The following is a 13,386-nucleotide window of genomic DNA, read 5'->3' on the forward strand; positions in this document are numbered from 1 at the left end:
GACACTGTACTTGTATATTTATTAGACATAGCTTTCCTGATGTTGCTATAGATTAAAAGCATTTGTGGTTTGATCTCACTGTTCAAAGACAAACTTCCTAGATAGAAAATGTATACTCTGAACATCTAAAAAAGTGAAAAATAGCTTCATCTTAATTTCTCATTAACTGAAGAGCTATTGATTGATCCTAGTCATACTTGCCATTTAATGTAAGTTATTTTAAAAACTTTGTTGTACAAAACTATCAGCTAAATGTAATGGATTTCTCTGATTCTTATTGTGAGACAAACTATGACTTTCAAAAATGAAATGTGTTTCTCTAAATTAAAACCCAAACTTTAACTTTCCATTGGTAATATTAATTTTTAGTCCTTTTCTCCAAATTATAAACACACTATAAACCCTCACCTTTGCATTGAGATTTTTTTACTAATTATAAAAATGAATAAAATAATTCCTATTACTTATTGGATATTCTAAAAACAAGTATCAAAAATACAGCACACTTGGCCGGGCGTGGTGGCGCACCCGTGTAATCCCCGCGCTTGGGAGGCGGAGACAGAAGGATCGTGCAGGTTTGAAGCCAGCCCTGCTGGCCTAAGAGACCCTGTTTCCAAAGCCGGGCGTGGTGGCACAAGCTTGTAATCCTAGCATTTGGGAGGCTGAGACCAGAGGATCACGGCTAACCGACAGCCTCAGCTACTTAGCGAGGCCCTCTGCAACCCAGTGAGACCTGGTTTCAAAATAAAGACTAAAAAATAGGGCAGGGGGTGTAACTTGGAGGTCGAATGCCCCTGGGTTCTACCCCCAGACCTGCAAAAAATAAAAAAAAAAAAACAGCACACAGCTTTGATATCATTGAAAGTTCTAATCGAATCATTTCCTTGTCAATAGAATTAAAGCTCTTCTGGTTTGATAATCATTTGTACACGCTACAGGTTTCTTTTTAAATCAAATAATCAGTCCGCAACAAATGCACTGTACTGCCTCATTTTTAAAAAATATTCTACACGCCGGGCGTGGTGGCGCACGCTTGTAATCCCCGCGCTTGGGAGGCGGAGACAGGAGGATCGCGCAGGTTCGAAGCCAGCCGCGCGCGCTGGCTTAGGAGACCCTGTTTCCAAAAATGGAAATGTAAAAATAGGTCTGGGAGTGTAGCCCAGAGGTAGAAGGGCTTCCAGGAACCCCAGTACCACCAAAAAAAAAAAAAAAAAATATATATATATATATATATATATATATATATATATATATATATATATTCTACACTTTATCAAGCCTCTAGAAACTAAGAGGCCAAGTCATTTGGCTTACCATGAGTTGGAAAATTGAATTACTGGTCTAACCAGCTAGAATCTAGATGAAAAATATGCAGGAAGAAGATACTAATCAAAGCGGCCTCTCTAGCCTTCATTTGGCTTTCAACTTGCTCCGCTCTGCCCGAACTCCTGTCGTCTTTTGCATAACTGTTGATTGGTTACAGCACAAATCTGGAAAGTTACCCTGAGACTGGATGTGAGACTGGGCTGTTCAGCAGTAAGTGAATCCAACCTATTGCCTATGCCTATGTTGCATCCCAACTTAGTGACTCATCCCATTCTTTTTTTTTTTTTTTTTTTTTTTTTTGGTGGTACTGGGGTTGCTGGAAACCCTTCAACCTCCGAGCTACACTCTCAGACCATATATATATATATATATATATATATATATATATATATACACACACACACACACACACACACATATATATATATATATATATATATTTTTTTTTTTTTTTTTTTTTTTAATTTGGAAACCGGGTCTCTTAAACCAGCAATGCTGGCTTTGAACCAGCGCGATCCTCCTGTCTCTGCCTCCCAAGTGCGGGGATTACAAGTGTGTGCTACCACGCCCGGCTTACTCATCACATTCTGAGATTAAAGTATATACTCTCTTGTAATGAGTCTGGGATTTTAGGAAGGACACATTGCTTTAAAAGTACAGGCCAGCCAGGCATGGTGGCACATGCTTGTAATCTCGGCATTTGGGAGGCTGAGACAGGAGGAGCAGCCGCAGCTACTTAGCAAGGCCCTCCACAATTTAATGAGACCCTCTTTCAAAATAAATAATAGGGCTGGGGTGCTCAGAGGTAGAATGCCCCTGAGTTCCATTCTCAGTATCACACACACACAAAAAAGTAAAGGGTCTATCTAGTACAGTCATGTGTCAATGATGGAGATACCCTCTGAGAAATGCAGTTAGGCGATTTCATCGCTGTGCAAGCTTCAGAGTTTGCATACACAAAGATGGCTGTGACGCAACTAGCAACAGAGGTTTTTTATCTCCATGATAATGTGATGTGACCACTGTCATAGCCACAGTGGTCTGTCATGGCCAAAATGTCATTATGAGGAACAGGATTGCAGTGTAAGTGACCGGCACAATCTAGTGGTTGCCAAACATACAAGATTTTTATTTAAAGCTTATCTGAATTATACATACACTTGTACCACTATACCAAAAGAAAAGAATTCTTTGGACAGCATCTAAAATTGCCACTAAGACTACATCCAATTTTTTTTTTTTTAACAGTACTAGGGTAGAACCCAGGGGCATTCTACCTCTGAGCCCTATTTTTTTTATTTTTTATTTTGGTGGCACTGGGGTTCCTGGGAACCCTTCTATCTCTGGGCTACACTCCCAGACCTATTTTTATACTTTTATTTGGAAACTGGGTCTCTTAAACCAGCACGGCTGGCTTCGAACCTGCGCGATCCTCCTGTCTCCGCCTCCCAAGTGCGGGGATTACAAGCCCGGCTTTTTCTTTATTTTGAAACAGGGTTTCACTGAGTTGCAAAGGGCCTCACTAAGTAGCTGAGGCTGGCCGCGAACCACAAACCTCTTGTCTCAGTTTCCCGAATGCTGGGATTACAAATGTGCGCCACCATGCCCGGCTTCCACTACAATTTTTACACTTTTTTATGTGTGTGGGTAGGTCTGGGGATAGAACCCAGAGATATTCGATTTCCCAGCTACACCCCCTGCCCTATTTTTTATTCTTTATTTTGAAACAGGGTCTCACTAAGTTGCAGAGGTCCTCACTAAGTAGCTGAGGCTGTCCGCAAACCGCGATCCTCCAGTCTCAGCCACCCAAATGTTGGGATTACAAGCATGCGACACTATACCCAGCTAATTTGTACACTTTTTAGATAAAAGAAATTTGATTTTGTATTTTTTTTATACTTTTTTCTATTGTTTTTTATGGGGCCAAGGATCGAACCCAGAGCTTTGCGCGTGCTAGGCAAGCGCTCTGCCACTGAGCCAAACCCCCAACCCCTAAAAGAAATTTGGATAGCAAACTCTTATCAGTAAAATTGAAAGGGAAAGAAATCTAAATATACAAGCCAGGTTTATTATTATTTTTGTGTGTGCAGAACTGGGAATTGAACCCAGGGGCATTCTACCTCTGATCTACACGCCCAGCCCCATTTTTTATTCTTTATTTTGATACAGGGTCTCACTAAGTTGCAGAGGGCCTCACTAAGTAGGTGACATTGGCCGTGAACCTGTGATCCTCCTGTCTCAGCTTCCTAAGTACTGGAATTAGCATGCACTATCATGCCCGGCTCTGATTACAATTTTTTTTTGTGTGTATGGAACTGGGGATTGACCCAAGGGCATTCTACCTCTGAGATACACTCCCAGCCCCAGCCTGGTTTTTTTATTCTTTATTTTGAAGCAGGGTCTCACTAAGTAGCTGAGGCTGTCTGTGAACCACAATCCTCCCATCGCAGCCTCCTGATTGCTGGGATTACAAGTGTGTGCCACCATGCCCAGCCTATATTTTTAAAAGCTTCACTAAAAATGAAATTTATGTCACTCTCTTAGATGATGCCAAGTTTAAAAGGATATCTGAGGCTGGACATGGTGGCGCACGCTTGTAATCCCCACACTTGGGAGGCAGAGACAGGAGGATCGTGCAGGTTCGAAGCCAGCCTAACTGGCTTAAGAGATCCTGTTTCCAAATTTAAAAAAATATAAAAAATAGGTGTCTGGGAGTGTAGCCCGGAGGAGAAGGGCTTCCAGGAACCCTAGTATCACAAAAAAAAAAAAGATATCTGAGAATAAAGAATTAGATTAAGAACCCAGTGTGACCTGTAATGCTGGAAGTAAAAGCAATGATCTCTCAGTCACCTTCATTTGGAATTGGTTGTTTTGCAAGACAATATAAGATTAGTAGAGGGTATTAAGGAATTAGAGGTAGCTGGGGATAAACCTGTAGGAAATAATGTTACTATGTTAGCAAAAAGTGCCCTCCTAAGGTAAAGACTCTTTATGGGTCTTCCATAACAGTACAAGTTATTTACAAATTCTTTCTCCAAGTCGGGACATATATGATGTCTGGACTAAATACAAGGGTAGTTAACAAGAACCTTGTTTTTTAATCAGAGCTGCTTTCATGATGGCTTCCTACATTAACAGCTCTAGGACACTGCGATCATGAGGGAAAGCCGGTCCCATATGATATATACCAATCCTCCTGCCGTGTGTGTGTGTGTGTGTGTGTGTGTGTATGTGTGTGTGTGTGTGTGAGAGAGAGAGAGAGAAAGAGAGAGAGAGAGAGAGAGAGAGAGAGAGAGAGAGAGAGAGAGGAAGGATTGAGCCTGATAAGTTGGGTCCCTCCCCCATGTGAGGTTGGTGGGAACAGGAGGCGGAACCCCGGAAGCCAGAAGTGGACATATCGCGAGACTCCAGGTGCCTCAAGACTCCAAACATCACGAGACTACAGATGTTGTGAGAGAATCGGCATGCCTATAAAACATCGATGCCTCTGCTCCACCACGTGACTCAGCCGGCCCATCAGAACTATGTGTAACTCTCCAGACGCGTGGCCCATGAGTCCCTTCCCCCACGGTCGGCTGACTCTTCGGAGGGGCCGAGTCCGAATCAGCGGTCTCTGATAACCTGGTTGGTGTTTTTCTCTCCCTCCTAAACCCCCTAACTCTATTTTCAACCTAACATTCTGGTGCTGACCACGGGAGGAGTTTGGGGGGTTTTGTCCCCCTTTTCTCTTTTTTTTTTCTTCTCTCTTTTTGAGCCCCAGATTCTCTGACCCACCAGCAGCTCAACTGTGAGGTCCCACACCAGTGCTCGGCTTACAGGCATGGCTCCACCCACCGCTGGCGATGCTGCCACCACTGCCACGGCATGCAGGCTCCAATCCCACCGCCGGCTGCAGGCTCCCTGCGGTCACTGCAGGCTCTGCTGGCTGCCAATTGCACCCGCCCTGAGCCAGGCTTGTTGGGGGTGCACGCCCCGCAGCCGCTGGTGCCTGCTCAGCCTGCCAACCGCCTGTGCAGGCCAGGACCTCCACCTGCCACTTGAACCTCCCAGAACCGCCGTTCTGGCTCAGTGCTCCAGTCACTGCCGCAACCTCTGGCCATTCTGTTCTGCCCGTCCGGAGCCAGGCTCGTTGGGTGATGCACAGCCTGGTTTCAGCATCCGCCATAGTCACCCACGCCAGCTGCCAGTGCCGCCCACACCAGGCACAGGCACCAGCACCAACTTGTCTCCACCGTGCTCCCAGCAGCTTCTCAGTTCTTCTGCTGCAGCCAGGGCTGGCCAGCAACACTTCATTCCAGTAAGCTCCCTCTCCTTCCCTTGGTTACCGGGTTCCGGACTTGGGTCTTCCATTCCACTGGGACCCCGAAATCCAAGGGACCCCCAAAATCCAAGGGACCCCAAAATCCAAGCTCTTGGTGACCCACTCACTATCCCTCGGTCCACTGGGACCGCCCTCCGGATGACCAGGTCATCCTCTGGTTTTTGAGAAGGGACTGAGGCGTCTTTCCCCATCTCTTAACCCCCGTTTCTGAATGATTGATCAGGAAAATGGGGACGCCTGTTTCCTGTTCTTCGTTTTCACCCGTGAACCAATATGGGAAGTCAAACCTTTAAACTACCAGAGGACTTATGCCTGAGCACCTGTCTGGCCTTGATACAAGTTGGGTAATGGGTGCGGTGGCCCAAGAACAGTTAACAACTTTGTAAGCAGTCTGGTAAATGGTCGGAAGTCTTTATGTCCAGGCTTTTTTTCCCTGCATTATCGTCCCTCCAAATGCTCTCCCCCATCAGCTGCCATTTTCCCACCAGCCACCATTTTGTGATGGTGCATAGTCGCTGCCTGGTGATGTCACAGTCTCCATCTTATGACATCACACAGTCGCGACCTTGTGACGTTGTGCAGTCGCCATCTTGGCCTGTGCCAGCTGGGTCACAGGCACAGTCCACATTTTGTGGTAACACCTGAATGTCAGCATCTGACTCGGCTGCCCTGTAGGCATTGCTTTCTGCAGACACTGATTTACAGGTTCTCTCCTCACCGCCCTGGTCACCATCCTATCCCAGGACAGCCTTCCACTCTATTCCCCCTTAAGGAACCAACTCAGGAGGCTATTCAGAAAAATTAAGAAAGGCTGAGGATGGTCCTCAACCCTATCCGAGATTTGGTTAACATGTCATTTAAAGTTTTTAATTCCAGAGAGGAACAGGTGGAGATGGAGTGTACACTCCGACTTCGCCAAAAGGCAGATCCCTGGTAGCTTCCCTGTGCTGGTGGTGGCAGCTCAGCCCTCTGGAGCGTCACCTAGGGGTGGAGGACAGCAAGGACAACCACCTCCAGGAGCCTGACTAAGGTGGGGCAAGGCCACGCCCACCAATCAGACTATGCCCAGCATGTGGCCAGGAGGGCCACTGGAACAGTGCCCTTGGAAAAGGGTGAGCCCCAGGTGCCTCAACACAGGGGGACCACCTTTCCAGACTAGGCCCCGCCGCTGGCCCTACTCAGCCTGGCAGAAGACTGATGGCTCCTGGATCCCTCAACCTCCATCCTCCTTGCCAGCCCAGGGTAACTCTCCAGGTAGCAGGTAAGCCAATCTCTTTTTTGGTTGCCTGCTCAGTCCTTCCATCCTTTCAGGTTCTAGTTTTTCTTTTCCGATCTCAGTACAATGGATTAACAGCAAGCTCTCCTGCTCATGCACTACAGGCCCTCTTTTACAGGACAAAATTGCTCAGCCTGAAGCTCAGGCCAAGTCTACAAAGGGCTACGCTACAACAGCCTCATGACGAACTCTCTTGTACAGTGTTGAGGCCCACTGAGCTTTGTTTTTCTTGGCATAATTCTCTTTAATGTTTCTATTTTAGCAGGTCCACTTGTTTACATTGTATGGTGCTCTCCCTCTCTGGATGCCAAACAGCCATAAGTATTAAACTCTCTAAAATTCGTTACTGATGCTCCTGACCCAATAGCATGTTTTCATTTGACCCGACTGACCCAAACCCACTCACTGCTAAAAGGGTGGTGTACATCTTTCTCAGGAAAAATGCAACTATATATTAATAAATCTAGTGACATCTCGAAGGGCTCCAAAGACCAGCAGCTGCTGGGCTCCTTCCCTTCCAGGCAAGGGCCAGCAGCTGATGGGGTCCTGCCTTTCCCAGGACCTGCTCTCACAACTTGCCTTTTCTTTAAATAGTTCCTTGTCTCCTTGAACGCACATTACCAAGCTGTCCAGGGTAACCTCTGACTCCCGCTGCAGCCATAATCTCACCTGCCCACTACTGGAGAACCCGACCTCTCCCAGCCAAGGGGCCCCCCTACGACACCCCCTGACAGCAGGAAGTAGCTTAAGACTCAGTCTCCACCCATTCTCACCAAAAGGCCAGGATGATAAGTTGGGTCCTTCCCCCATGTGAGGTCAGCGGGAACAGGAGGCGGAACCCCGGAAGCCAGAAGTGGACATATCGCGAGACTCCAGGTGCCTCAAGACTCCAAACATCACGAGACTACAGATGTTGTGAGAGAATCGGCATGCCTATAAAACATCGATGCCTCTGCTCCACCACGTGACTCAGCCGGCCCATCAGAACTATGTGTAACTCTCCAGACGCGTGGCCCATGAGTCCCTTCCCCCACGGTCGGCTGACTCTTCGGAGGGGCCGAGTCCGAATCAGTGGTCTCTGATAACCTGGTTGGTGTTTTTCTCTCCCTCCTAAACCCCCTAACTCTATTTTCAACCTAACAGAGCCCAGAAGCATACTACCTCTGAGCTATGCCCCTATCTTTTGTTTTGTTTTGTTTTGTTTTTGGTGGTACTGGGGATGGAACCCTTCTACCTCCGGGCTACACTCCCAGACCTATTATATATTTTATTTGGAAACAGGGTCTCTTAGGCCAGCTAGGCTGGCTTTGAACCTGCGCAATCTTCCTGTCTCGTCTCCCAAGTGCGGGGATTACAAGGGTGCATCACCACGCCTGGCAGCTTTTTTGTTTTGAAGCAGAGTCTCACTAAGTTGATAAGAGCCTCACAAGGTTGGTTGTTAGGGCTTTTCTAGAACCGGTGATCTTTCTGTCTCAGCCCCCTCAAGTACTGGAATTACAGACATGTGCTGTCACATCCCCCGTTTTCTTTTCTTTTTTTTTTTTTTTATTTTGGCGGCACTGGGATGGAATCCAGGGGCATTCTACCTCTGAGCTGCACACCCGGCCCTATTTTTTTATTCTTTATTTTGAAACAGGGCCTCACTGAGTTACAAAGGGCCTCACTAAGTAGCTGAGGCTGTCTGTGAACCACGATCCTGTCTCAGCCTCCCGAATGCTGGGATTACTAGCGTGCACCACCACGCCTGGCTTCAATTCACCTTTTTAATGACATCTTTTCCCTTCTTGGTTCTTTACTCTTCCCATATCTTTGTAGATGTCTCCTCTGTCCAGACATCCACAGGCCTTGCTTAATTCTAAGAAGAAATCAGGGTTGGCTTATTAGTCTAGTAAAACTGAATTAGCTTTAAAACACAAAGCTCTATGATTATGCTACCATGCCAATGAAGAGTGGGGAAAATCCAACACCTGGTAAAGCAGCCTACAGGGAATGTGCTCTCAAAGTGGCAGCTTTTACTCCTTAAAGTTGCTTCTCTCGCATGAGCACTGAACACAGAAAAGGCGAATGCATGAGCCCACAAAAACGTTATCAGAGAAAACTGGGCATGGTAGCCCACGACTGTAATCGCAGTACTTGGGAGGCTGAAACAGGAGGATTGCAGACTTGAGGACAACCTCAGCAAGTAGTGAGATTCTCATCAACCCAGTGAGACCATTTCAAAATAAAAATAAAATCGGGCTGTGGTAGATCAGAAGTAGTATGCCCCAGGGTTCTCTCCCTAGTACCATAAAAAAAAAAAACAGATTTTTCACCAAACTAGTTTTTGCTGCCAAAGTAAAGTATAAATATATTTGTGTATGTTCAGAAAATAAGAAATTTGTGACATGTACTGATCACTTGTGCTGACGGGGACAGACCTTTCAGTTATCCAGAAAAACATATATGTTCTTGGGTTTTGTTTTATATCTAAATGGTAGATTACAAGCAAATATTTACATGTTAATTCATACTTTCTTATCACTAAGCAAGTCTTAAAAATGTGACCTTAGAACTGGGAGAAGTGCTTATAATCCCAGTACTTGGGAGGCTCAGACAGGACGATTCCCAGTTTGAGGACAAACTCAACAATTAAGAGTTTCATCAACCCAGTGAGATGCTAGGTGAGAAGGAGGATCACAAATTCAAGGGCAGCCTGAACAACTTAACAAGACCTTGATTTAAAATAAAATAAAAAGGGCTGGGTTATAGCTCAGTGCTTCTCAGTTCAATACACCATAAGCAGGTAGGGACTGACAGACATAGGTGGTCACTTACTTCTTTACAACAAAATTGATCTAAGTTCCAGATCAAAATAATTGGTTCCTATGACTGAGAAAATAAGAGATCCACTTAAATGGACTACTGTCCATTAAAAAAAAAATCTGAGCCAGGCGTGGTGGCGCACGCTTGTAATCCCAGCATTCAGGAGGCTGAGACAGGAGGATCGTGGTTCGCGGACAGCCTCAGCTACTTAGGCCCTCTGCAACTCAGTGAGACCCTGTTTCAAAGTAAAAAATAAAAAATAGGGCAGGGATGGGTGTAGCTCAGAGGTTGAATGCCCCTGGGTTCCACCCCCAGACCCCCCCCCAAAAAAAAACTCACATCAACAGGAAGCAGAGAAAGTAGATATTTTATTTAACAACAGTAAAAAAATACTTATGATCTGGTCAGTGACACACACATTTCTTAGGCCATTTCTAGAATATGACAATAGTTATTACATAAAATACTGCTTTATTAATTTTCTTCAGGCTGGGTATGGTGGTGCCTATAATCCAAGAACTTGGGAGGTTGAGACAGGAGGATCAAAGGTTCAACTCCAGCCTCAACAATGTAGCCAAACTCCCAGCAACCTAGAGACCTTTTCAAAATGAAAACAAAATAAATAAAAAGATCTGAGGCTATGGTTTGGAGGTAGAATTCCCCTGGGTTAAATCCCATAACCATAAACCTACCATGTGCAAGGTTTAGTTCCCAGTACTCAAAAAGAAAAAAAGAAAAAAAAAGGCATTTTACCTGTATGAAGAGAAAAAAAAAAAAAAAAAAAAAAGCTTTATGCTGGGGTAGCCTCTGTCCTTAGGATGGTAAAGTGTTGGAGCTGGCTTTCCTTCCTCGGCAATTCTTCCCCTATCACCCTCCAGGAACATTGGGAATATAAAACTTTAAAGATACTAGAATCACATCTAAACTTTCACTGAAAAGTAGCCATAAGCCGGGCATGGTTGCACACTCTTGCAATCCCAGCATTTGGGAGGCTGAGACAGGAGGATGGTGGTTCAAGGACAGCCTCAACTACTTAGGCCCTTTGCAACTCAGTGAGACCCTGTTTATAAATAAAGAATAAAAAATAAGGCTGTGGGTATAGGTTGGAGGTAGAATGTCCCTGGGTTCCATCCCCAGTACTGCAAAAACAAAAACAAAGTAGCCAAAATAAACACTTTTTTTGGAGAGGGGGGTGGTAAAGGGGATTGAACCCAGGGGTATTCTAACATCAAGTTACAAACCCTACCCGTTTTATTTTTATACTGAAGCAGGGTCTCACTAGGTTGATGCGTCTCACTACTTGCCAAGGCTATGACTGAACCTGCAATCTTCCTGTTTCAGCCTCTCCAGTACTGAGTTATAAGCATATATTACCACACCCAACTCTCAGCCATTTTTTTAAGAGGCCAGATTAAGTTACTTCTTGAGATGTATTATTTGTCTAGAGCCAATGAACATGAGTCCAATTTCAAGTTATTTTTTCTCTTCTCTTAAATCTTCATAAAATACATATTCACTCAAATTTAGAATGTTTCTCATTTCTAGCAATAGTGCTAAAATAATTATTTAGTTTAAGGTATATATAGTTATAAAGAATATTAAATGGTTAAAAAATACTCAGTCTTGATTGTTCTGTGTTCTATACACTTAATTTTAATATAGAAAATGCATTTCAGTAGTACCTAACCCAGAAATTCTCCTTTGTGTAATGCTGAAGGTTGAAGCCACAGCCTCCTATATGCTAGGCACACAATCTACCACTGAGCTGTAACACCAGCCCCAAACATGTTTTTAAAAAACATAGTTTAATATATACATTAAGTTTTTTAAAGGCAACATCATTAAGAAACTTCCGACATAAGGCATTCAATTCTCCTTTCTTAGTGAAATGACAGTTTCAGAATTGAAGCAGGGCCCTATGCTATGCAAAGGGTATTTATTCCTCTACCTAATTGTTCTTAGGAAGTTTTCCTTGTATAAAAAAGAAAATGTCCTAAGTCAACAACATGATCTTTACATGTATCTGCACATATACACAAATGTATAAGAAGCACACCGATTCTTCATTTTTGTGCTACCGTACAGATATTTTCAAATACTTGGTGAAATCCAGAGGCGACTGAATAGCAACTTCACTGCAATGTCTTTTGACTAGTTGATTTAAATCTTCATTCAAAAATGAATCCCCTTGTAAAACTTTATCCTGAAAAAGATTAGAAGTATGAGTGAAAAATTACTTTTACTGTAAAACTGTGAATAGAGTGAAAACAGCAATAACTGACACCAACATGTGAAGTAGAATAATGCCTGATGTTGGGTTAGATCTTAGATATATCTTATACTGCATAAAACATCACTTCTAGAGAACTAAAAAAAACTACATATAAAACAACTAAGCAAGCTAGAATTAGAGTTAATAAAAGACATATTCATTTAGTTGTAATTTCTACTTTTAAAAAAAATGAGAAGTAGGACTCTCACTCTAGAGACGGTCCACGTGACCCCTGAACATGTACTCCTTGCTTTCCCAAACAAATATGTCGCTGACTGGCGCATGCTGAAATTCTTTTCTCAAAAACAAAACAAAACAAAACATCACACACCTTCTTTTTGGGGTTTGAAGACTCAACAGGAGGATTGAATGTCATTGTTGCCATGCTGTACGTCTCAAAAAGTTCAACTGCAGATCTATAATCACAAATATAAGAAATGTAGAGATAGCATACCAGTATAGTTTGAAAATGATTGTACCCAAGGAATTAAACCAACCAACAAACCAAACCACTCAACATAAATCCTTAATTCCCATGTAATGTCAACAATATCCAGCTAAATCTATCTCAAAGAAGCCTAGTATATTAGAAATGCAGGCATGAAAGCCAGGCAGGAATGGTGTTGCAAGCTTGGAAGGCTGAGACAGGTGAATCATAGGTTCGAAGCCAGCATCAGCAACTTAGTGAGACTCTTGGCAACTTAGTGAGATCTTGTCTCCACATAAAATAAAACAGCTCTAGTATAGCCCAGAGGGAGAAGGCCCCTGGGTTCCATTCTCAGTAACAAACACACAAACACACACACACACACACACACACACACACACACACACACACACACACAATGTAAGCACAGTGCACTGAGAAAATGATAAGCAAAGACTCCCAGTTCAGGGTGATCAAATCCCAATTCAAGCCCAGCTCTGTACATAGCTAACTTAGTAGTCTAACTTAGTCTCTAGAGCCAGGAGAGTGAGCATGGAGCTGTCCACCAAGGACTTCAAACACAGCTCAGCCTTTCAGCTTAGAAGGAAAACTGCAGAGGATACTCAGGACAGAAAACATGCCTCTGCCCACGGCAGGTAAATGAGCCCTTAAAGACATGACATCAGCTCATTTTCATCAGAGGAGACAGGCAATGGCCTGCAAGGGCTGTGACTGGGCTCATACCCCAAGCTTCATTCCCCAGGAGAAAAACACAATATATGTATCTTTCTGTACAAGCCTTTGGGATAAACCCATTCTTCATCCTACTCCAGAAAAAGAAAACTGGCATAAAAGAAGGGATGGAGCCGGGCGTGGTAGCGCATGCTTGTAATCCTCGTGCTTGGGAGGCGGAGACAAGAGGATTGCGCTGGTTCGAAGTCAGCCTCGCTGGCTTAAGAGAC

At 44.2% G+C, this 13,386-nt stretch overlaps 1 protein-coding gene across 1 annotated transcript in view; it reads right to left on the reverse strand.

Annotated features, from left to right (window-relative positions):
* Positions 1 to 11,799: 11,799 nt before the first annotated feature.
* The window catches only part of NOC3L (NOC3 like DNA replication regulator), a gene marked incomplete at both ends in the record, with an annotated part of 64,716 nt that continues 63,129 nt past the window's right edge, over positions 11,800 to 13,386 (reverse strand). Inside the window, 2 exons of the mRNA XM_080694838.1 lie at positions 11,800 to 11,928; positions 12,329 to 12,413. Coding sequence (XP_080550964.1) covers positions 11,800 to 11,928; positions 12,329 to 12,413 — 214 coding nt within the window. The remainder of the gene's footprint in view (positions 11,929 to 12,328; positions 12,414 to 13,386) is intronic.

The sequence above is a fragment of the Muscardinus avellanarius genome (genome assembly GCF_963383645.1).
Source record: "Muscardinus avellanarius genome assembly, chromosome: 4".
In the NCBI taxonomy this organism is placed as follows: domain Eukaryota; kingdom Metazoa; phylum Chordata; class Mammalia; order Rodentia; family Gliridae; genus Muscardinus; species Muscardinus avellanarius.